General features: G+C 39.3%; 1 protein-coding gene and 1 non-coding gene across 3 annotated transcripts in view; both read right to left on the minus strand.

The window, feature by feature from the left end:
• Positions 1–292: 292 nt before the first annotated feature.
• INTS14 (integrator complex subunit 14) overlaps positions 293–26,212 on the minus strand; it is a 28,719-nt gene continuing 2,799 nt past the window's right edge. For both annotated transcript variants that reach the window (XM_019725580.3, XM_019725581.3), the window contains 11 exons: positions 24,600–24,883; positions 23,177–23,284; positions 20,111–20,266; positions 18,942–19,060; positions 18,376–18,518; positions 16,002–16,094; positions 14,095–14,239; positions 12,674–12,807; positions 4,800–4,918; positions 2,709–2,774; positions 293–1,060 (listed from right to left, as the gene is read on the minus strand). In XM_019725580.3, coding sequence (XP_019581139.1) covers positions 809–1,060; positions 2,709–2,774; positions 4,800–4,918; positions 12,674–12,807; positions 14,095–14,239; positions 16,002–16,094; positions 18,376–18,518; positions 18,942–19,060; positions 20,111–20,266; positions 23,177–23,284; positions 24,600–24,821 — 1,557 coding nt within the window. In that variant the 5' untranslated portion in view covers positions 24,822–24,883 and the 3' untranslated portion in view covers positions 293–808. The remainder of the gene's footprint in view (positions 1,061–2,708; positions 2,775–4,799; positions 4,919–12,673; positions 12,808–14,094; positions 14,240–16,001; positions 16,095–18,375; positions 18,519–18,941; positions 19,061–20,110; positions 20,267–23,176; positions 23,285–24,599; positions 24,884–26,212) is intronic.
• On the minus strand, positions 17,144–17,250 carry LOC141570975 (U6 spliceosomal RNA). Its single transcript, XR_012495400.1, has one exon. It is a non-coding gene; the product is annotated as a U6 spliceosomal RNA (small nuclear RNA).

Below are 26,212 nucleotides of genomic sequence, written 5' to 3' on the forward strand. Positions count from 1 at the left end.
TTATAGGACTTGCCCAAGGTCATGAAGTTAGCTGGTGACTTGGAATCATAGCTGACTGCGGTGACCTGTCAGAATCTACCTGGATGGAACCTGGCTTATCTAATGAGGCCTAACCAGTGTCAGAAACAAGGAACCCAAGGAACCCTCATGATTTATGAATCTGTGCCACATAGGAAGCCGAAATTATATCCAGAAGATAGGACAGACCAAAAGGCAAAGACCCATTTGTTTTCCAGTGAAACCATTTTATAGAAAATCAAATTTTTTCATTAAAAAAAAAAAAAAAAACACCTTGAAGAAACGAATAATTTTATACATTTGTGGTTGCTGTTTAAAAGATATACCAAAGCACCTAAGAACCAAGTTATGCCCAAGTTCTAAGAAAAGTTCCAACACTTACTGGGGTAAGGCTTGTACTTAAGTCCCAGACAGTCTGGGTTCATTCCAAGGACAGAAGCTTGAAACTGTCCTTAGGATTGGGAGAGAAGATGCCTTTTGGGAAGCAGAGGACCCTTGCTTAGGTTTCCTGAGGAAGGGGGAGAGCTCTGTGCTCATCAGTCCTTCAAGCTTCTCCGGAGATGTACCCATCGTGGGAGCAACAGGTGTTTGCGCTGAAAGTCAAAGCCCAAGCAGCCAAGTACCCTTCAGTACCCTTCTCAGACTGTAGAGAGTCATTCAGACCACCAAGTGGTGCTTCTGAGGCAGCCTCAGGGAGATCTTCAGGGGGGTATTGCAGAGGTGGACAGACTGGAAAAGGTTTTACCTCCAATCTCACTTGAAAAAAGAAGGCAGGCTCCCAAAGTCAGCTTCACATTCTTTCAGTGCTGCTCCCCGAGAAGTCTGTCTGGAGAGGTGTAATGTTGTGGTCATAGCCGGCGTACTCGGAGCTGCCGGTACTGGCCAGCTTGAGCTGCTGGGCAGCGTGGGTCAGCTGGAATGCAGCGTCAGGGTGGGCTGTGTCAGGCAGCAGTGTGCACTCCCTTTCCAGCATGTCAGCCACTCCTTTGAGCAGGTCCAGGAAACCAAAGGCCAGGGCAGCCTTGCGTAAACGGTTCAACTCCTGCAACATAAAAAAAAACACACCAATGTGGCCGAAATGCATTTTCCTCATCACATACTTTCTAAGTGCTCAGCTAAGAATAAGTTCTTCACCCATGAACTTAAGTGAGGATTTTTATAGAAGAAAGGCTGTATAGAGATGCCGATAGTGTGATGACATGACTAGGAAGCAGCTCCCCTCTAGGCGATCGGAAATCTGGGTAAGGGAGACAGCTGACAAACGTCACCATCAGCACTTAAGCCAAACATTTACTCCCAACTATGAGGGTTACCTTTCCTCTCTTACTCAGGTCTGGCTAAGGCTTGCCCCAAACCTCACAGGGCTCTTAAGCCTCTAGTGCATCTCTGGCTGGGTTTCAGGCTGAATGGCAATGAACGTGTCTGGAGGGGGCTCTGGAGAAGTCAGAAGTCTGGCCTAAACGATTGCCACAGAAAGGTCGCATAGTGGATGGAAGCAGAGAAACAGGAAGTGCCCATCAGCCACTTAGCAGTGTGACCTGGGCAAGTGGGGTAGCCACTCTCAGTCTCAATGGCCTCATTTACAAAATGACAAGGATCACCACTTGCCATTGCAGGGGTGGCGCAATCGCCTGGTAAAGGCCCTTCTCAGCTCTGATATGGAGGATTATATAAAACCAGAAGAGAAGTGGGCTTTCTGACCAACTCTCCACTATTATCCTTTAACAAGTGCAAAGTTCAGAAGAAGGCCCAAGTACAAGTGTGCCACCTTGAATAGACAGCTGGCGATCGTGTGCGGAGAGCTCTGCAGGGACAGGGACACAGCCAAGCAGTGGTCAGCAAGGGCCTGTGTCAATTACGGGCTTCAGGGAGCGGGGCATGGCGGGCAGAGCAGATCTCTGCTTGAACTCGGACTAAGGTGGCTCTTGCTTGATTTCATCAGTTCACTATGTAATTAGGTTTGAAGACGATACTGCCTTAAAGGTAATGAGGTAACATCCAGATAAAGTAGCATGTACGTTCTCTGGAAGAAACGCTAGCCTGGGGCTGGCTGTGTGCAGCCTATGTTAAGATGAGCAAGCTAGGGCACAGCTGACAACGTGGCATACCTCACAGTGCCACTTAATTTAATTTCAGCCAAACACCAGGACCAGAGAAAACAACTGAGCTTAAATGCCCCACACTCCACTCTACCTCTTGTAACTTAATTCCCGCCATTAATGATTCTGGATTAGTTAGGTATGATTGCGAGGGCCATCCTTTTGCGATTCATAAACGTGCCATTTTAGAAGTCATTCCTGGAAGCAGCTTCTCTGGTACAGTAAGAATATTCTGGCCAAGCGCCATCCCAGGAGTCACAATGGTTGCCTGGGTTTAGTCTGGATACCCCTACGGGAGTGGTGAGGAGGGTTCAGGTCCTTTCAGCTCCTTCCCTCAGCCACTCACAGCAGCACCAATACCGAGAAGCTCTTCTGCCTAGAACCAGGCCATTGAAATACTTCCAATTCTTGGATTTTAGGGCAGCAACGGACCTATCATTTCTACTGACTACCAATGAAAATACAGGCACAAGGCATACATTTCTAATCCCTGTCCATATTCACTCTGGTACCGGACACAATTGTGAACCACTTATTTCTGGCTCCCATCCCTGGGCCGACCTTCTTCCACTGTAATTCTGACAGTCTCACCTTATAGAATGTCTGTGTTTTTTCAGGTAGTTTCCTTGCATTTCTTAAAATCTTCTGTACATCTGTCTATCAAGGGTAAAAAGAATTCAACATTAGAATTCTGTGGTAAAGGGAAAGAACACCAAAGGATGACTCGCAACGTTTAAAGAAATGAAAACGAGACCACAGTGTCAAGATGAGAATCCCTTCTGAGTTAATAGCACTGCTCTGTTCAACATCTGTAAAGAACCTCCCTCCTTCAAAATGCTCGATGATAACAAATCCCTTCGTGACAGATATGAACTTGTCTCACAAACACACACCCAGTAACCCCATACATACATATTTGGCCAGCTGCTTTTTGACAAGGGTGCCAAGACCATTCAACAAGAGTAAGAATTGTCTTTTCAACAAATGGTGCTAGGACAACTAGATAGCCACACGTGAAAGAATGAAGTTGGACCCTTACTTCACACCACATACAAAAAATTAACTCAAAGTGAATCTAAATGTAAGAGCTAAAACTATAAAACTCTTATAAGAAAACGTAGGGGGTCAATCTTCACGACCTTGGATTTGACCATGATTTCTTAGTTACAACAAAAGCAGCACAGAAAAAAAAAAGAAAAAAATTAATTTGATAAATGTTCACAACAGCATTACTTGGAATAGCCAAAAGGTAGAAACAATTCAAATGTTCATCAACTAAATGAATGGATAAACAAATGTAGCATATTTATATAATAGAATAGTACTCAATCATCAAAAGGAATGAAGTACTGATACACGCTACAATATGGACGAATGATGAAAACATGTTTAGTGGAAGGAAGCCAAACATAGGCCACATATTACATGATACCATTTATATGAACTATCCAGAATAGGTAAATACATAGAGAAAGAAAGCAGATTAGTGGTTGCCAAGGGCTGGGGGAAGACGGGAATATAGTAACTTGCTTAATGGGTACAGGGTTTCCTTTTGGGGTGACAAAATGTTTTGGAACTAGATAGTAGTGATGGTTATATAACATTGTGATTGTTCTAAATATCACTGAATTGTATACTTTAAAATGGTTGAAATGGTAAATTTTATGATATATGTATTTCACTACAATAAAAAAATACCCAGACCAAAATAAAATTTAAAAACTAATTTTAGAAAAATTCAGCTATCCTTCTGATAGGGAAGTACTGGGGTTAGGGATGGCAGGAAAGAGGGAGAACCTGAATTTCCAATGAAGAGAAGATACCCCTGCCCCTAGCCACGGCAGGATGTGTCCAGTCTCAGTGAAAGGGGGCTAGAAGAGACCCCATCAACAGAAGCTATTTCTGCTGTCAGGTGGCCTGACCGCCTCTTCTCATCTGGCTTGGGCTGGACTCATTGGAGGAACAAAGGAAAAAAAACAAATGAAACTCAAATGAGAAAAAAGGTCCAAAAGTGATTTTTAAAAATAGGTATAAATGACTTTATGTCAATGGAAGGAGAAATGGCACTGAGTACCTTGTCTGAAAGGAACGTATCTTGATAATAGGATACTCTTAGCTTCCCATGAAAGTGTTTTGAGGAATTACAGTGGAATGCTATGGTTTGGGTTCTATTGTGGAGATGGAAGAAATAACCACATGAAGATTTTTACATCTTTCTCATAATCGTTAACGATAACACCCATTATGTTATCTAATGCCTCAGCATGTCAAAAATTTTACATTAAAATTCAATGCCAGGAAAATGAGCCTCTCTAGAAGAACTGACATGCTTCCTTTTAGATACTATCTAACATAAAAACCCTACATGTTTCTTTTGTGACCTCGGTAGCAGGAAGCTCAGAGCCAAGTTGCTCAAATACAATTGTCATTTTGCCTTTGGTTCCTGGCACAATTGTCTCTCCTCTTCCTCCAGGTTTTGTATTGCTCTAAATTTTGTAAAAAGGATTTTGCTATACTCTTATACGTGTTTTACCGTAGGCTACCTCAAAATCCTTTCTGGAAATAATGACAAACATTAGAAGTAAATGAATTACTAAGTATCAAAGGAAAGGAAAATCAAATCACATGTCTGCCTGCCTCCCCCTTTTGCCCAGTGGAAAGCAACGTGAATGGTAATGTTACCTGCAGGCCACTGGGTTTGATCCAGACAGTCACATTCTGGGCATAACTGCGTTTGTTTTTGGGCTGCAGAGGGAATGGGCTCTTATTGTCATCCTCACCGTAAGGGTTTTCTTTAGCATCTTAAAAGAAAAAGACATTCTTGAAATGACAGCTGGCAAAGCATAATCAATTACATTTCCAATTAAGCTAGAAGCTCTTTGAATCATTCAATCTTTTATATCCTGTTACTTCCCTAATTAAGAAAATCCATTAGCTTCAGCCAGGTTAGGGAACTTGCTCTTAGTAGCAATCAACCGAGGCTCATGTAAGTAAAAAACAGCTTAATGTTTCTAAAGAAAGACGTTTCACTTATAAATTAACGTCAGAGAGGATAAAGCTAATACAACAAATACTAAGGTACTATTTAAAAATACATGTAAACATACATACTGCAATTCTATATAGTTTAGCCCAGCCCTCTCCAACACAACTTCCTGCTGTGACAGAGTGGTAGGCCCTAGCCCATGGGGCCAATGAACGCTTGGCGTGTCACCACTGTGACTCAGGAACTGCAGTTTCATTATTTTAATTAAATTTAAATAGCCTCATGTGGCTAGTGGCTTCCGGTTTAGACAGCGTACATCTAGGCATTGAGAAAATTAAAAAGGAAAATTATATATAGCCAAATTAAGGAAAAGGGCAAGGGAAGAAATAGTTTTTGATGAAACATACCCCACCTTATCATGGCTTATTAGTTTATTGTGTTCAAAGAATTAAAGCCATGTTGGTTTTATAGCCACATGGGACAAACAAGGGTTCTTATTTTTCTACTGGCTTCCTGAGCCAATGAAACTTTGCCACAAACTTACAAAGTGTACTTACATCTATTGGCTTATTTTATCCTTATTACCACCTGCTGGGGTAGACACAGCAGGAATCATTTCCCCAAGTTAGAAAGCTTATGTCCCAAATGTTCATGTTGAAAACTGGAATTAGCCGCTTCTAACTGAACCAGAAGTTTTCTAACCCTGATTTGGTAATTAATTTAAATGCCTTATACTCACCCCACACCACTCCCCCACTCCCGACATCTCCAAAAAGTACTGACCCAGCTCTCCAGACATATTTCCATGAACACTTAGTCTCTATATAAACCTTTTCAGTCAGACCAAAATCCCAACAGTCCTTTCCCATGCAACATGCTAATTTCTAACTTCCCTGCCACTATTTCTGTTATTTCTCCTGCCTGGAATGCTCTCCTTTCCTCATTCATTTATTCCCTCACTCACTTATTCATTCATTATCTATGGTAAGACCCCATTATGTAGCAGGCACTGTGCTAGAAGTGTGGCTAGAGAAGATATTTTTCTGGACTCAAGAAACTTATCAAGAATGTTTATTCAATCCAAACTATGCGCCAAACACTTCACATATATAACGTTTCTCCTTACAGCAACCCAGCGGGTAGATATTATTAGTCCCAGTAAACTGAGGCTCAGAGAGGTTGGACCTTCCCCGGTTTCACTCGGCTGGGTCTAGTTCCAAGGTCAGCACTTTTTCAACCATTCAACCCTGCTGTTCTTCACCTATCCAAATTGACTTACATTCCAGGTCCAGATACTATCCTACCTTCTCCATGAAGTTGTCCCAACTTTTTCTGGCAGGCAGTGATTTCTCTAGACCCTTCTATCCTATAGCACTCAGTATCAGCACCAAACATCTCAACATCTAATAATAGTCTATTTTGTACAGTCTCTAATTGTTTGGAACCTGTAAGTGGAAACTGGCTTAGCAGACAAGAAATACTGCATTTATGAAAAAATAACAGAAGACTCTTAGAAATAAGAAATATGATAGCAGGAAAGAAAACAGTTGCAAGATAAAGTTGAAGATGTCTCACAGAAGGTAGAACAAAAAGAAAAAAAAAAATGGAAAAATGGGTAAGGTGAGAAAATCACACGCACATACAAACTATAAACCTATGTTCTAGAAAGGGAGAACAGAGAACAGAGAGAGCGGAAAATCAAAGACATAATTCATGTTCCCAGGACTGAAGAATACGAACTGCCAGATGGAAGGGCCCACTGAGGGCCCAGCACAACGAATGACGAGAACAGCGAGGTACGTCGTCCTGAAAATCCAGAACACCAGGGACACGAAGAAGAGCTGCAAGGAGCACAGAGGAAATACAGATCGGGGTCAAAGCCCAGGCAGTCAGCATGGCACTAGACTCTCAACAGCAACACAGGAAGCCAGAAGAGACAACACAGCAATGTTTCAAAACTCTAAGGGAAGATGATTTCCAACCTAGAACTCAATACCCAACCAAACTGGCAATCAAATGTCAGGGATGAAATACAGACATTTCCAAATATGCAAGATTTCAAACATTTACTTCCCATATTCCCTTTTCTCAGGAGGATTCATGAAATAGGAGACCCACAGGAGAGATGTGAAGGGAAGACTCAGGATGACAGCTATGCAATAGGCTGAGAGAACAATCAGTCCATTTATGAAACAAGAGGAAGGGAGACGACTAAGAAATACAAAAAGGAAAAGGACAAAAATACCTGAACAATGTATTGCACGTAGGCAGGAATTAGTGATAGGTACACAAAAAAGGGCAAAAAAAAAAAAAAAAAGGAAAGAAAGCAGAGAAAGGCCCTGAGCAAGCTGGAGTGGGGGCTACACTCATGTGTGGCCGGCTCCCCACAGCCTGGCTGTCCAGCTCTTTTCTTGCACCTCTGAGGAACCTCAGTGTCTTTCCAATAGAGCCTTCCTTTTAACTGAAGTCGGTCAGACTACATTTATCTTATTAGAAAAAAGAAAAAAATCTAAGAAAGTAACAACTGGGGTAGAGGACAAAGAGCTGCAAGACAAAGAAATGTAACTTGGTATACCTCATGGCTTAGTCATAAATAACATTTAAATCATCTAACAAGGACAGAATACTGATTTAACCAAAAAGAACACTGAAGGATAGAGGAAGGGGAAAATGTGCTTCTTGGGTGGATGGGTGGGGATGGTGGTGGTAAGAGAGCTAAGTGGTCATCTTTAAAAAGTGAAAAAACGACATTTATTAAAAAAAAAAGGCAAGAAATAGTTACATACTTACATTATTTAGAAATATAAATACCAAAAGAAACAAAAGTTGAAAGTACTGTATTTTGCCATGTATAATGTGCACCTACATTTTTGGTCCAAATTTTCAGGGAAAAAATCTTTCATTTTAATTTTTTAATTCAAATTTTCATTTGTTTACATTTAGGTACTTGTTTTTTTGTATTATAAAGGAATGTTAGCATTTATTTTTTAACATATTATGGTACAAGAAATTTTATGTACTGGTAACACATTTATGATATTTACGCATAATAGGAGGCCAAGAACTCTTCGTTGTTGCAAGTTCAACAAAACTGATTATCGTATTCCAGGGTATTATTTTGCATACAGATGTTATTATTGATTTCTAGAGTTACACTTTTAAATCATAAGCATAAATAAAAGGATTAAAAACATTTATATAGATATGGAATTAGTACTACCCATGTATAATGCACACCCTTATTTTTCCCTCACAAATTTGGGCAAAAAAGTACACATTGCATATGGCAAAATACAGTAATTATCTCTAGGAACAGAATTAGGAGTAGAAGGGGTAGGTATAAACAACAGTACTATTTTGCATGCTTTGATTAAAAAAATAAGTAAAAACAGCAGGATCTACCATTATTGAGTGCCTACTCTATCAGGCACTTTATACGCATTCCCTCAATAAATGCAATCGACAACCCTCTAATGTAGGTTTTATGAGCAATTATTACTTTGTACCATAATGGCAATCCCAACCTCATAAAACTGTTGTGAGAATTAAATGAGATGATACATTTCATTTTGTCTAGCACAGTGCCCGGAACAAAGTTAAATTCAATAAAATGTTAGCTCTTATACCTCATTGAAAAGAACAGACCCAGAGGGAAAAAGGAATATAAAATAGGGCAGAGTAAATAGCAGTTCAATTTGAGTGAAGAATACGTATAACAAGCTAAGCATTGCTAGGTTGGAAGCCAGGCAGAAAGGAGTTTGAATGCTACCATCTCAGTTATAGACAGGCATCTGTGGTGAAAACCACCACAGTATCCAGGTCAGGGGTGGGCAAACTTTTTCTGTAGAGGGCCAGACAGTAACTATGTTAGGCTTTGCGGGTGACATGGTCTCTGTTTCAACTACTCAACTCTGCCATTGAAGCAGGAGTGGAAAAGGAATGAGTGTGCCTATGTAATCAAACTTTATCCACAAAACAGGCAGTAGGCTAGTTTGGCCTGCAGGCCATAGTTAGCTGACCTCTGATCTAAGTAAAAGGTGAACACAGCCAAAACTAGGTGAGAGCAGCGATAAATGTAGGAATGCTAGAGAGAGACTACATGAAACAGGTGAGGAATCTCTCCATCCTAACGAATGCGCGCGCACACACACACACACACACACACACACACACACTCTTCCTCCCTGTCCTGTGTTCTCCTCCAATTGCTGCCCTATTTCTCTCCTCTTGGTGACCAAACTTGTGACCAAACTTAAAATCTTTCATTTTAATTCATGCCTCAACTTGTCTCCTGGCTAACCATCTAGTGAAGCTACTCTTATAAAGCCACCAAATAGCTGTCAAGATCAAATGACTCGTGATTCAGTGTCCTCTTCTTTCCTCTTCTAGTTCCTTCTTTCTAGTTCTTCCTAAAACTCTAATCATTTAAAATGCTCACTCTACAGTCTCTTTCAAATTAAGTTCTCAAGGCGCTAATCCTCCTGGGATGTAGAGCTATTCCTATTGAGCCATCAGCTTCTGGAGGCTGCACCACAGTTTCATTGCTTCAGAACCAGTTTTTGTATTGTTTGGTTTTAGAAGTCCCCACTTCAGAAGGGGTTAGTATAGTCTGCACGGTGCAGGACTTGGGCTTCAATTTCTCATAGGAGATTTTAAAATTTCTTTACATCTGGAAAAGCAGGTAGAAACACAGGGTAGACTTTTTCTGCTTCCTTTCACTGAGGGGCAGGCGTTCTACATTCCCAGCTTTGCTCTAGATGTCAGTTCTTTGTCTTGTTTAGAACCGAAGTCAAGTCTCCTGCCCATGTGTGAGCTTTGACACACTAGTGCCTGCATCCTAGCTCAAGAGTTGGCAAACTATGGCCTGTCGCCTATTTCTGAGTTAGGAGTAGTTTTTATACTTTTAAATGACTGGGGGGAAAATATCAAAAGAATATCTCATAACATATGGAAATGACATAAAATTAAATTTTTGGTGTCCATAAATAAATTATTTTGGAATACAGTCACTCCCATTCATGTATTTTGTTACAAAGGCAGACTTTAGTAGTTACGACAGAGAATGTATGGTCTGCAAAGTTTTAAAATATTTACTACCTGGCCTTTTACTGAAAAAGTTTGCTGACCCTTCGCCTAGCTTCTAGGACTTGTGTTCAGGTAAAATCTTCTCTGGCCTCAATGGCAAAAGACATCCTGAGACCTCAGCTGGCATGCGTGCACGTGTGTATCCACGCACATGTATGCGTGCACATGTGTGTATGTGTGCACGTGTATGTGTGTGCATGTGTGTACTGTGTATGCACGCACATGTGTGCACGTGTGTGTGCATGCACGTGTGTATCTGTGCACATGCATGTGTGCACGTGTGTGCAAGACATTGGAGGCCATGTCATTGTACTTCCTTCTTCAGTCTCTTAATTGTCTTGGCTTCTACAACATCACTTTCTACTACTTTCCCCTTTCATCTGCCTATTCCTTCTCATGTTCCTTTACTAGCACCCTTTCCATTGCCCCCAATAGTTGGTCCTTTCTGGGGGTCTGATCCTTGGTTTTCTTTTTGCCTTAATCTATACTCTTTCCTGGGGCTCGGGCTTCTTAAAATGTGGTATGGATCACCTCGATTGTAATCACATGGACAGTATTAAAACTGCGCAGTCCTGGCCTGAATCCAGACCTACTGAATCAGCGTCTCTGTAGGTGGGGCCCAGGAAACAGAATTTTTACAGAAGTTTTCCTGGTTTATTTTTGTACACAAAATAAATCAAATCTGAGAACCATTGCCCTAAATAATCTCCTTCTCACCACTGTAACTATCAGTGATACGCTTGTAACTAAAAATTGTATTTCTAACTCTGCCCTCTCTCCCGAACTCGACTCTTCCAGGATTTGTCTCTAGGCATCTCCACCTAAATCTCACAGGCTAAACTCACCAAGCACAAAGGTGCTCCTCCCAAATCCATCCTTCCTCCTCTGTTCTGTTTCAACTAATAGTACCACCCGCTCGCCCGCAGCCCAGGTCAGAAACCTGGGATCACTCTCAACTCTTTCCTTTATTCTCCTGTATAAACACTGTTGATTCTACCCCCTTCACATCTCTTGCATGGATCCCATCTTCTCTGTCCCCCTGTGCTGGTTCTCACCTTCCCATCTCCAGGACTATCAGTTGACTTCTAACTGCAGCCATGTCCTTACCTTTTCAAATCCACACACCACAATTATCTTTCTAAATGCAAACTTACTATCTCTGACTTGGATTCTGGCCATACTGCACAACTCCAAGGGGCACCAATACCTAGAATACAAAGTCTCCTCACTGGTGTCGCCACTGTTCTCATCATAGCTAGAAAGATCTGATCACACACTCCCCTTCAGTGGCAGAATAAAGCCTCAGTTCTTCGCATTTCAAATGAGGCCTGCGTGCTCTAGCCACTGCCCACCTGTAACCTACTATCTGCCCCGGCCCCCATCCTCACATTTTGTACTCCAGCGCTCCTTTCTTTTCTATAGGTGTTTTCCTTAACCCAGGGTGCCCTTCTGCTGTCACTGGTTCCACAAATCCCCACCCCCCGCCCCCGCCAACTCAGCTAGGGTATGTCTTCTCTGTGAAGATTTTCCTGAGTCCTTTAGGCAGAGGAGATCATCCCCTCCTGCAGGCCAACTCTGATCTTGTGTCAGTCTGTGTTTATTATTCCACTTTCCACTAGACTTTGAGCAACTCCTGTGAACGCTTTCATCCTTTAGACCTGGCATAAAATAGGTGGCTTGGTAGATGTTCCTGAAATTGAAACAGGTCCAGATGAATCAAGGATGACTCTACAGTTGAAGCCTGAGTACCCGAAATATAAGCCCTCCATCAGAAGGAGCAGGAAAATCAGAAAAAGGAACAGTTTAAGAGGGAAGGGGTGTGAGACAGTGGTTCCTATAACAAACATACTGAGCTTGGGACTGGCAGAGGTCCAACTGGAAAGTGGAAAAACAATATGCAAATTGCAGGGAGAGATCAAACAGGACTAGAGTTATAGACCTGGGGGAGTCTGAAGCAATAATGGCTGATGAAGTAACCAGGAGAGAGTAGTAACCCGAGAGAAGACCAAGAACAACATCTTGGAATCATGAGGCAAGAAGAAGAAAAGATAACAAGAAAAGTTGCAAAAAAGAAAGAAAGTACCAGGAGAATGCAACATTCCGAAAGCCAAGGGAAAACAATTTTCAAGAAGGAAGGGGATTCAACTACCTAGGAATGACTGGGAGTTACCTGGTTACCTGGGTTGAAAATTATACTAAGGAAAATTGACATTAAGGAAAAAAACGTTTATGATAGAGAGTAGCTTCTCACTCTAAGCAGTTGGAGCATTTATATGTACTTAACTTAAATGTTGGTTCTTCCTGAGCTATAAAGTTAAAGTTCACACATCAAACTTTCCTGGGGTTCTCCATGTACGTATCCAGCATCAGAGACCACAGCACACCCATCAGGGAGATCACACAGCTCTCTGACCGCACAGTCAGACATTCAGAACAGCAGAGAGAAAACAAAGTCAAGATAAATAACATCTGATCTGGGTTATACCTGAAATGGGACCCAACTGTGCCATTTTCCCTAGCCATGGGAGAGGTTCTGGGCCAGGCTCAAAGAGAGACATCATGAGGTTTGATTTCTTCTTGCTGTCAGCTTGGGAGTAGAGCATTCCATGCCATTCAGGACTAGATAGAAAGAAGATGGAAAATCAGAAGAACATCAAGCCTGGGACTGGCAAGTTAAATAAGTCTAACCTGTGATTTTCTCTTGAGTGACATGGGTCAGCTTTGAAATCAGGTGCATTAATTTTACTAAAGCCAAATCTTAAACCTGAAAATGCACACTGCTGCCCCCTAATTGTACCATTCCTCTGGGACAATGTATTTGTTCTCACTTATGTAGATATGGAAGTAAAAACCAGTCTTGAAAGAGAAGAAACATCACAAGGGCAGCAAGTAGCTGCAGGGGTGGGGTGGTGAGCAATAAGAGCACCAACACAGAGGCGCCCTTGGAACAAAGAGCACAAAGCCATCAGCCAGCTCTGCTCCCACTTCTCAAAGGCTCCAGGTGATTCTCATATTCAGAGCTTGTACAAGTAGCTTGGGTACCAAGAAATACAGCAAACTAATACCTAACAAGAACTGCAGTTTTCTTTTTGGACCATCTAATTTAAACTCAAGCCGAAATGGAGCCATGCTTTCTCAGAGTACTCCTAACCTCTTGGTCTTCGTCTACATTAGTCAGCCCAGGTGCTGACCATAAGATCATCAGTCACCTCTTCATTCCTAACAATAGGTATTACAGAAAGAAGCAGATAAGTTTTACAACTTTTGAGACTGCAGTGAATGTGGAAGCTAGACGGGCTTTCCTCATCGGGAAGGAATATAACAGAGTGGTTACAAGCATGGGCTCTGGAGTCAGAAGGCAAGGGGTAAGAATCCTGGATCTTTCCTTTACTAGCTATGTGACATTGAGCAAGTTTCTTCATCTATATATAGAATGGTGATAATACTGATACCTTCTGTATAGTGTTGTTTTGAGGGATTAAATGGGTGAATATATGTTAAGTGCCTAGAGAAGCACACAGTAAAATGTTCAATGAATGACATCAGCATCTTTTTTCATTTAGTCGTATCTCCTCATTTTATAGCTTATGACTACTGCATAAGATCCTATAGCAAGTTGGTAGCATTGTTATAATTGAACCCAGGTTTCCTAGATAGAATAGGAAAGAGGAAAACTAAGAAAGGATATAATATAAAAGCAATGTAGTTAAGAAGCTCATTATGTACTTAGTCTAGGGGATCATTTAATGAGCAGTTTAGAAGGTGATGGTAGGTGGGAAGAGTGTAGCAGGAAGAGGAAAAAAGTGACAAGGACCTTTCTATTTCTTTCAGAAAAGTCTGGGAAATACTTCACTTTGTACATTGATTCTACCTTTCACTCAACCAAAGGGAAACAAAGTTACTCACCCTAATTGAACTATAGCCACCATTCCTTCCACTTTTAGGCTGCCATGGAGCAGGACACAAAAGTTGGGTATTTTGCCTGCAATCTGATTGGCTGAATTTTCATCTTCATTATCATCAGTTATGCCAGTACCTACTTCATCACCTTCTGTGAAAAGAAAACAGGTTAGACTGAGATTAGCTACAAAAATCCCAAACCCCGATTATATTCTTGGCTGTTTCTAGCCTTGGAAGGAAAGTATACGGAGTTAAAAAAGAATATATAACAAGTAAGAAAAACTCATATTCCAGTTTTCCTATATCCACATAAAAATCAGTTTTTACATGTTATATAAATTCAATATATATGAAACACCCAGAAGAAGCAAATCTATAAAGACAGAAAAGACATTAGTGGTTACATGGGGCTGAGGGAGACTGGAGGGATGGGTGGAATTGCTGGCTAAAGGGTTTCTTTATAGGGTGGTGAAAATTCTAAAATTCTGGTTCTAAAATTGACGTGGTGATGGTTGCACAACTCTAAGCATACTAAAAACTACTGCATTGTATAGTTTAAATGGGTGAAGTGTATGGTATGTGAATTATATTTCAGTGAAGTTGCTACACACAAAAAATCAGCCTTTCACAGTTTCTACTAGGACACTCAGCTAGGTGCTCTCTGCGGGTTTCAAACACCATCTGATCAGAACCACAGATTCAGAGATGTCAGAGTAGTCTCCACTGACAGCCTTCAGGCAGCACATGGATGGGCGCCCCCAAAGGTGAACAGTAATTACTCCACAAGCTTCTTGACTCTTCCAACTCCAGGTTCTCTCATACACCCTGCTGACAGATGAAACTTCCTACAATTAACTTCCTTCTGGAACTATCTGTGTCTCAATCTCATTCAAAGACTTTCTAATTCAATAGGAAGAATTTGCCCAGTTTAGCTTGACATTCAACAGCCCTTACAACGTGGCCCCATTCTGCCTTCCCATACTTTTCTTTCCACTGTTCCCCTACACAGACTCTTCATTTTGCCCACTTTCTTTCTTGGCAATTTATATGGGCACACAGAATTGTCCCCCTCCCCCCAGGACCCTAGAAATAAGGAAACGCTGATTGTTATCAATATTAGTATCAAGAACAATACAGTAAATTACAAACATAATGATCACAATAAGCCATCTATGGGAACATAGTAAGATTCTGTTTGTGAATATGTGATAGAGGGTGATGGAACACCTAACTCTCCAACTGAGATAACGGCATAAATGGAATGTGATCACAACTCAGTGGTAGAAACCTGATTGACTATACACACTTCTTGGAGAAAGCTGGTGAATATAAAGCAGAGGGTCAGCCTAGAACAGAAAAATGAGAAGTTTAAAGTGCTGGACATTAACAATCTTCAGAGAGATGCTGAGTTTTGGGGACATGACTTGACATTTCCTGGAGAGCTTTATTCTGCAGTAATGAGCTTCACAAGGGGCTGGATTCATCTATTCATTCAATAGTATTTACTGAGTATCTACTATGTGCTAGGCACTGGCAGAAAACAGATGTAGTTTCTCCCCTTATGAAGCTGTATTTGACTCTAGATTTATCAGGCAACCCTCTGAAAACAACTTTGGCTTCCTCAGCGTGCTCGTAAAGGCAGAGCCCTGGATGAGGGACTAAGCATTCTCATCTGTAAAGAGGACTTAAACTGTAAATTAACAAAGCAACACACAATAAATATGTGTCGATATGCTTTCCATAGTGTAATGCAGCAGAATTAGTTCTTTCCATTTTTAAAAAAATCCAATCCAATCCAGTAACTGTTCCTTTTTCCCAAATTTTGCAAAATGGGCTACCCTACTATCTAACGTTTAAGAATAACTTTCGATAAGATGCTTCCTATGTATCACTGGAATAGGAACAGAACTCACCTTTGTTAAGTGCTATAGGTAGGACCAAATGTCTGGACAGAACCGGGGGACTTGAAATATCAGCTATATCAATAAATCCCACTATTTCCAAATCTGAAAAGAAGTAATCAACATAGAAGTAATTAGTACTATAGGGAGGTACATTATTTTCTATGTACTAGATTTCACAAACACAATGTTTAACGTAAGTAGGGAATTCAAATATGATGACTAGGAAGGTTATTAGAAGTTTCTCTGGATAACTCTAGTAAATTTGCTTTTAAGTAGCTCAAAAAATAAGGATAATTGTCTTTTATTTAATGAATTTAAAGTTACATAACAAATTAGCTAGACTTTATTTTTATGAGGCTAGGTCCCCAGCTAAGGCAAAAAAAGCTTAAAGGTCAAATCCTTCTGTAGAATCAGAGACATTCAGGCCACCAGGGGGCATCATAGTCAAACACTTCCACAAAAACTCCAAGCAGCCATCCTTGCAGGGTAAAGCATTAGAAACATTTCCCTGAGAAAACTACATTCTCGGCAAAACCAAAATACAACAAAGTAAAAAATAAAAGTTGTAAAAAAATAAACTAAGTAAAAAATAAAAGTTAAGACCCAAGGAATACATTCTCTGCAAAACCAAGGTAGCACTCTAAATATGACAATGAGTAAAAAATGTAAAAAATAAAATAAGTAAAATATAAAACTTGTAACCCAAAGTACCTTCTTAAAGTTTTTTTTTCTGATTATATAGGTAGTATAAAAACTTGGAAAACACTATAAATTGAAAAAAAAAAATAAAGTCACTCATTCACCATCAAAGGAAACCTCTATTGATATTTTATTGAACTGCTTTTCAGTCTTTCTTCTAGGCATATTCTCAACACAATTTTTCATTTTTTAACAGTAATGTTTTTTTAAGGAGGGTGCAGCTCACAGTGGCCCATGTGGGGCTCGAACCAGCAACCTTGGTGTTATTAGCACCACGCTCTAACCAACTGAGCTAACCGGCCATCCCCCTCAACACATTTTTTAAAACATCAGGCTCACGGTAAGTACACTGTACTTCTAATACATCAGGAAATCTGCTTCTCTGAAGGTTTGCCATCATTACCTTCTTTAGCTGAGTAACAAATGAATCAGCATAAGCAGATATATATATATATTTTATGGAACGCTTCACGATTTTGCGTGTCATCCTTGCGCAGGGGCCATGTTAATCTTCTCTGTATTGTTCCAATTTTAGTATATGTGCTGCCGAAGCGAGCACGCAGTTATATATTTTTCATTTGAGTAGAAAGAGGCCTACATTTAAAAATGGTTTAAATATAAGCTATAAAAAAGATCTTGGACTGAAAGTTTATATGGGAAAGAAAAGTTATTCCAAGTTACTCAAAAAAAAAAAAAAAAAAGGATGGGAGGGAAGTGGAATCGAATTAGTTTGAAGTTAACACAACATTTGACACAGCTTAATACACTGCTGTGTAGTCACAATGAAAGAGATGGATGCCCTACTTTCAGACAGCCAGGAGCTAAAAGCACAAAAAATAAAAAGACTGTACACAGCCCTTTACTCTAAAACTCCTCAAAATCTATACACTCAAGAATGAAATGAACATTTACTATGCACTTTATTTGAATCATTTGTTGGCTGGACAATTGCCTACTCCACATCTACTAGGCATCCGACGTGATGCGAGGCACTGAGGCTGCAATGGTGATGGACAGTGATGGTTTCACCTGTACCCGCAAAGCAAGGAGTCCACCCTCCAACAGGAGCAACTCTCCTCTCACTACCGCTTGTTACTTTTGTCTTCACTTTGCCGATCTCAGCTCAGCACAGTGCTGGCAACGCGAACAAGGTAAAGGCAGTGGCATGTCGCTTTTAGTCGTAACACAAGCAGCAGGGTTAGAGAGGGACACCATATCAGAGCTGAGATATTAGAGACCATCATTCACCTAGAGATTCCACTCACGTAGCCAATAAGAACCAGAGGGGGTGATCTGTCCAGAGTCACACAGCCAAGTCTACAAACTAGCCCTTCATACTTGACCTCAATTATGATGCTAATTAATCTTAGTACCTATTAAGAATTACCTCAAGAGTTTCGATGCTAGTGAATCTGGCCATGATTTCCAACTCTAGTAATTGGTGGTTAGAATTACCTAGGATTGGAAATTAACTCATGGCCTCATCATCACCACAAAAGATCACTCCTCTGCCACCTTTAGGCAGTGAGTGCATCCTCCCCTCCGAAGTGTGTAACTGATGACAACAGCACCCGAGTATCAGAATTTACATTTCTTTTCAGCCCTTCTGGATGGAAAAAAGTAAAAGCCACAAGTTAAAAAGTCAGGATACCAGAACTAAGAAGGAACTTGACAAAAAAGTTACCTGTGTTAATGACCTTGGGGATCGGATCGATCTCCTCATCTACCACAAAAGGTTCTGGCCTGGGGAAGACCTGCACGTCTGCAGTCAGGTGGCCGCACTTGAGAACAGCGTGGAAAGGTGTATATGCCAGATCAATCAGCTTTCTAGAACATGATGGTTCATTGTTAGACGAAGAATATTATGATACATATCAGTTTTTTCAAGATGCTAAGTTTGTTTTCCCTTTGAGTTGACTCCAAAATGATTTGACCATATGTAAAACAGAACAAAATCAGACATTTTTGGTGAGGCAATTGCAATTCTGAAAAGCCCCAAAGCAAGTTAATCTTTGAAACTGCTGAGTCATTATAAGGAAGTCAGTATCTACAGGCATTATAGATTTAGTCATACTTAATTTAAAAGGGAATGAACTTTTAAAAATCACTACTATCAAGCATTTTACTGAAAAATGTGCAACTTGGGGAAAATGAAATGACACAATTAGAAATAGTAAAATAGATATTATTGCTGGATATCAAATCATAATGGATTGTAAGAAGGTAAAAAAGCTTTCAGTATATACTTACCCAAACATAGACTGTACATTTTTCAAGCACAGGGGGCCATCAATAGTAAAAATCTGCCCTTCACCATTGTTTAAATCTATGAGACGTTCAAGGCAATCCAAGGAATCAGTGCTCTGAAGCTGCAAAGCAAAACAGACGATCCCTTTAAAATGGCACAAAATGCCAGATTACAGTCATACCTCGGTTTTCGAACGTCTCAGTTGATGAACATTTCAGTTTACGAACGTCGTAAATTTTATGGAGCTATGGTATCATTAGATAGTAAAATTCATGCTAAATTGCTGTTTTAGGGGGTGATTTTAAAGGTCTGGAAGGGATTAATCCATTTTGCATTATTTTCTATGGGGAAACTGTGCCTCAGTATTCGAACGTTTCAGAACTCGAACGATCTTCCAAAACGGATTACGTTCGAAAACCTGGGTACCACTGTATTATCAGCACACCAAGGTCACACCCATCACAACACATGGAATAAATATAAACGGAGATGACTTTTTAACAATGTGAGAAGGCAAACAGCTATAACAGTTTTGACTCAAGGTTACAAAGAAGGATGTCATATAAAATGATACCAGTAGAGCTATTTCATTCAGAAGCAGTTTTGCAAAGATTCTCTTCTGCAAAGAGGTGACCACAGTTGGTATTTATACAGTATCTTCCCTCCAAATTGTTTCTAACATCTTTTGGTAAGTACCATTATTATCTATATTTTAGATAGAAAAGAACTGAGGTGAAGAAAGGTTAAATAACTTTTCTGAGTAAATGGGAAAACCAGGAAATAGAGTTTAATAAAACATGCATCGGAGTAACGTTACTTTACGAAACAAATCAAAGCACACTTCTGTCAACATTGCTGGTGGAAAGGATGTAAGAATTCCTAAATGAGGGAAATATCTAACACCAAAAAGAACATTTTAACTCTTTAGCATGTGAAGGGTGTGGGAAGTAGCTATGTTTCCCAAGATGGGGCAACACTCTGAACTTTCAAAGAGCATTTGAGATCTAGAGTTTTTTCAAATATAATCAGTGACCAGCCTTGGCTAAAAACCAATGGACTTCAATGTTATAGTATATGCAATATAATACTAATGGAACACATGCACTAAACAATAAACTGAGTCCTAAAATGTGTCTAATCAAACTAAGAAGAACTTAGTAAAAAGCATTACCTCCTCCAAATTTGCCATGCACATGATGTATAACTTAGAAGGGAAAGGAAAAGGTAGTGGAAACCTGTTGCTCTCGCTTCGCTGACTGTGCGTAGCTAGGGAATGACGCAGTGACCCTCTACCAATGCCAAGGCAGCCATCCGTCACCAGAACAACCTGTTTTCAGAAAGTGAGAGAAGGTTTGTATATGAAGCAACATATTCATTCAAAGCAGTCTCACTTAGCAATGTTTTCATTTCACTCTAATTGCATTAACACTAAAAACTCTACTTTTGCAGAGATACAAACAACAACGTGAATAAATGTCAAAAACTTTTTGTCAAGTGAAAGACGACAGACACATTGTATGATTCTATCTATATGAAGTTTGAGAATGGTAAAACAAAGCTAAGATAAATCAAACAGGGGTTGTGGGGCATGAGGGGACGCTGACTAAAAAGGGGCAGCAGGAAACTGTGGGGTAATGGAAATGCCCCATGTCTTAACTGGAGCAGGTGTATGCATTAATCAACACTCAGTGAACTGTATACTTAAGATCTATGCATTTTATTTTATCTAATGAAACCTTTTTTAAAAAGCACATACCTATGAACACTTAAAAAAAGGACAAAAACATTCATAACTAATTCTGAGTTAATTGTATTAAAACTAGAATCCTATCTCTGAGATAAGGAGGTGGCACCTAGGCACTGATGTCAAAAATAGCATGAGGACCTATTTTACATGTGTCCCTAAGAGGTACCGGCACAGAAGTCGGAACCTTGACACTATTTTCAAGGATGACAGACTCTACCCCTGCTCAGTAAGAATGACAACTGCTTTAAAAATGTATTTATAAAAGCCTTTTAAAATGCATTCTTAATCAATCTGCAATGTGAAAAAGTCTTTAAAATATACCAACAATAGACAGTAGTTAAGTCACAGTTAAGTCACTGCTTCAAAGCAACACTGTGCAGGGCACTTTCCCAGCATTCCAGGGGAGGAGTACTTTCACTCTTTTCCTATCACCTGGAGCGATGTCATCTTTTGGGAAGATAGTCAATTGACTACAAGGTAATTTCCTCTTCTAAATACCAATAATCGCTATGCAATGATTTATTTCTGCCACTAGCTTCTTCAGATACTGTGTGATAATGAAATAGTTCATGTAATGTCAAAATGAGACAGATTTTACATATCAAATGAAGACACAGTCCAGCTGTCTAAAAGGTTGGTTAAAAAAATTTTACATTAAAACAAATCTGTTTGATGTAACTGATTATAAAAACAATCACTAATAACTTCCACCTCTAGTCCAGTGTTTTGACCTGTTCACCCCAAAACTCATTAACTAAGTCTAAGTGGATTCAGGCCCAGCCCCTTGTCCTCAGGGTACAATATATCTTAAATTCAGATTCTTCCTTTTTGCAAAGGAAGAAAAACATTAAAAGGCAGAAATCTTTCTGGTGCACATATTTTCTGAGTTTCTTCTCTAAAACTACTGAAGAAGTATTAAATGAAACTGTGCTACCTGCTAGCTTCCAGTTCAGTAGATATTGACAACAAAACTTCATTTATTTAGTATATTATTAGAAAATTAGATATTCTATATGCATGGATTCACTAAACAATGTTTATGAAATAAGGTGCCAAACATTTTTATTTCTGAAAAGAAATTGATCAAAACGGATTTACTGGCTTTTTTAGCAAGTATCCACTAGTGATTTGATTTAACCTTTTAATAGTAGCTCAGGGTTATCATTAACCCACGGTTTCATACCCTAAAAAAACAGAGTCATTTTATAGTAAGAAAAAACAACTTAAACAAAAAAAGTTGGGTTGAGAAATAATTTACATGCAATAAAATTCACCCTTTTTAGTATACAGTTCTATGAGTTTCGACAACTGCTTTCAGTGATGCAACCACTTCTACAATCAAGATAATGAATTCCATCACTTTCCATATTCCCTCGTGCTTCATTTGAGTCAACCCCTACTCTTTCCTCACTCCCAGGCAACCACAATTTTATTTTTAATTAATAGATATCAGTGATGCCACTGACACTACTGAGGAATTCTGTTTGACTCTAAAAATCATACACTATGGCCACTACCTGTTTTTGTAAATAAAGTTTTACTGAGACACATCCATGCCCATTTATTTACTTATTATCTATGGCTGCTTTCATGTCATGATACCGAAGTTGAAGAGTTGCCACAGACACCTGCAAAGCCTAAAACGCAGAAAAAGTTTGCTCACTCCTGTTGTACACTACAATGTTATGATTTTCCTCTTAGCAACTTTTCTTTAAAATATGCTACCACTTCTCAAAGTACATGTGTATAGCAAACTTCCAATTCTTTTTCTGCTACTACTCTGCTCTGATTTGATGCTAAGTGGATGGACATACTATGGATCTAAGTAAAGGACAACTGATTTTATGACATCCATACTGCTCACTTTGCAGTTGTGGTGGTTAAAAGTTTGCTGAATAGGGGCCGGCCCGGGGGCTCAGGCGGTTGAGCTGTGCCCTCCACAACTAAGACTGAAAGGACAACAACTTGAAGCTGAACGGCACCCTCTACAACTAAGATTGAAAGGACAACAACTTGACTTGGAAAAAAGTCCTGGAAGTACACACTGTTCCCCAATAAAGTCCTGTTCCCCTTCCCTTTCCCCAATAAAATCTTAAAAAACAAAAAGTTTGCTGAATAAAATGCTACATCAAGATAATGAAGCTCAGAACTACATTGTACTGATATGTTTACAGTTCTGTCACTCAAAAAACTATAATCAGCCCTTCCAGGGAACGTTCTAAAATTCAACTGTGAGCCCTTTGTGTTTTATACAAACTACTATTTTGCAAGAAGTCAATTTACTAGGAGGATGCCTTCCTTAAGGCATAATTGTGCTGCTTTCTGAGCATATTAGTGTTGATTTACTGCCTTCTTTTAAAAAGCTACCAAGAGTGTAGAATACAGTTCATAGACATTACAATGCATGCTGTGTCAGAGCTTGAAGAAAATCGAAGCGCCTCAGTGGTTAACGTTTTTAACTTAGGGCAACGAAAAAGAATTCAGCACTACCTGGCAAGGGATTGCACCGCCCCATTCTTGCTGAACAATGTTGCAAACACCAACCAATGCAGACTCCAAGCAGGTTTTATCATAATCATCCATATTACTTAGTGCTTCCTGAATGAATAAAAGATAAAATTGCTCATTATTCTTTACGGTTTTCATTTGTTATCAGAAAACAACATAAACTGTTCAAAGCATGAATGTTACACAGGAGACATTGTTTCCTAGAGCCCCAAATCATAGGTTCTTAAAGAAAAACAGTAAAATAAACTTCCTCAACTATGAAAGATAATTAAAAGAGCTTCCCTTTATTCTGTCCTCTTATGAGACTGAACAGCCCACCAAGTTCATATCTTTATAAGCGGACTTTGAAGGAAATAATCAAGAACTTTTAAATACATAACAAAAATGACAAAATTGAGTTCTAACTATATCCTAAACACTGTTCTATATACTTTACATGCATTTAATCATTACAATACCCTATGGATTATTAACCTATTTTTAAAATGAGGAAAGGAAGCTATAGAATGATTAGGTAACTTTCCCAGGTCTCATGCTTAGAGGTGGCAGAATCTAGATTTGAAACCAGTCAGTCTGACTCCAGGACTCCTGGTCTTAACAATTACTCTGACTACTTATATAGCAATTCTCTAAACCTCGCAACTGCTGAACATCCAAAATCCTTAGCTTATTCACCTATAAGAAATCCAGTACAGAAAAAAAAAAAAAATCTTTTGAGTCACTTAAAAAATGTGAGACAATAAAAGGAATGATTTCACAAAATTTTATTACTTATATTTAAAAAATCAAACTACATTGATCCTGGATTTATCAACTGCCTACCAATTATTAAGCTATTCACTTTAATTCTACAAACACTTATTGACTGTTCACTATGGGTAAGGCACTGTTGGAAATATTAATGATTTAGAGACACCAAAAAGTAAATTCTCAGGCATATCACAGACAACACCTTTGGAAGACAATACTTATCAACTGAGGTTTAAAAATTATAATTTCTTGTCATCTCTAAACCAAAGGCTATTTTTGTTAGAGAGGCGATTGAATTTTGAATTACTCTAGAATGAGCTTTTATAAGGAAGAGCTATTTTTCATCTCCTTGAGTTTTATAAGAAAAGATGTGTCGAAGCCCAAGATCCTGAACGTTAGGGAATGGGACACTACATCCTGAGAGTTCCAGAAAACCAAGAGAAGAAAAGGCAACAATTTACAGTTGTAACTCGTAGCTCTAACAAAGGCATAAAAAGTACTGGATGCGAATCCTTGTTTTATAGGTATACTCAGCTACTACACCTATAGACTTATCACTAAATAATTCCAAGTTCTGAACATTAAGTGAAATATAGCACTTTTTCCTCTCTGTAAATTTGGGCCCTACACATCCAAAAACTCAATCATTTTGTACCTGTAAGGTGTTGTAATCTCTTGTAAAGGGCACCATCAGCTCCCAGAGTGACGAAAAAACCACCAGAGCTGTAAACTCTAGCTTGTAGTTTGTGGCCATGTGCTCAAACAGCATTGTCAGACCATGGGCTGCAAGGTGCTTGCGCTGATATTCCTCAGACCCCTCGATGGACACAGGTCGGGTCATGGAAAGGGATACGTCCATTACCACCACTGTTGGCATGATGAAAGTGACCCCAGTGTCCCCAATCAGAAGGCAAACAGGCAGCTATAGACAGAGAAGTGCTGCAGAAAATAAATATGGTTAGGCTTACATGTCATGGAGAGTAAGAAGTATTTTTTTCACCGCAAGTTTTTTAACCAAATTCTTCAAAAATGAGTGAAGGCAAACCCCATTTAAGTTGAGGGGAGGGCAAATCTACAGGGAATTCAGTGGGAAGGAAGCAAGCAGTTTAGTTCATTGTAAAAACTACTCCTAGCATCACCCATTAAATGGCCATAAATCAAGGACCACCTTAAGTATTTCTATTAAAAAAAACACCCCAACAATATTAAATTCAGGTAGTCCTTGACTTTCATAGTTCTAAATTTTATATAACTTAATATTAAAAAAACTCCTACATCACCTCTCCAACACTTAATTTACTAAAGAACATTTCTAGTTGTCATATAGTAGTGCTTTTTGACATTCAACCAGTCTTTTTGGGTACCATCATTATCTTAATTGATACAACAGTATTTGTGCAAGTGTTTATTTAATTGTCTTGTTGTTTGGTTCCCCCCCCTTTTAAATTAAAATGAATGCAAATATAAAAATGGAAGGGCTAGTAAAATCATAATCCAAATTAGACAAAGCCAGAAATCATTAAGCATGACAAAAATAGTAGACTGCTAACGTCAGTAGTACTCACTGAATGTAAACCAGGCAATAGGGCTTTAACAGTGAAAGAAAAGAACAAAATTAAAGACTATGTATGACAATTGACATTATCTCATGAAATTGCATATAAAAGTAAAAAAAGTAGAATGGAGATAACAAAAAGTTCTTAAAATTATGGATTGAGAATTAGCACAAAGAAAACACTTCAGTGCTCAAAAATAAAAAGTTCAGATATGCAAGCCTGCTCATGGGGACACAGCTTGCTGCTACTCTATTATTAAGCAAACTATGTATAGTCTATTGACACAATGAAATATATCTATAAATAAATGACACATGTAGGGTATCAAAAATATTGATACAAAGTATTAGTAACTAAGAAAAGCAGGTCACAGGACTGTATGTGTATACACTTATTACAACTTCATAAAAATCACTGCATATTCACAGTGTGTGTGTGTATATATACATACATATACACACACACATATATATAAATAAAATTAGGGAAGACTGAATTAATAGAAACAGGTTAGAAACTTGATGTTCACTAATTTCTTTTTTGGAACTGTCATGCAGGGTCTCTGGTCCCGTTCCTGCTCAGGGGGGTGGACACAGAACACAGTGAGGCCAAAAAGGAACACCCACGGAGCCATAGATAGGGGAGTCATACCACTACATTCTTGCTGGTGGCTGGGTTGGAGACACAGGAAGCAGGAGCCACACGATCTGCA

Source organism: Rhinolophus sinicus, chromosome 3 (assembly GCF_057876585.1).
Source record: "Rhinolophus sinicus isolate RSI-liver-muscle chromosome 3, RSI-T2T, whole genome shotgun sequence".
NCBI classification, from domain to species: domain Eukaryota; kingdom Metazoa; phylum Chordata; class Mammalia; order Chiroptera; family Rhinolophidae; genus Rhinolophus; species Rhinolophus sinicus.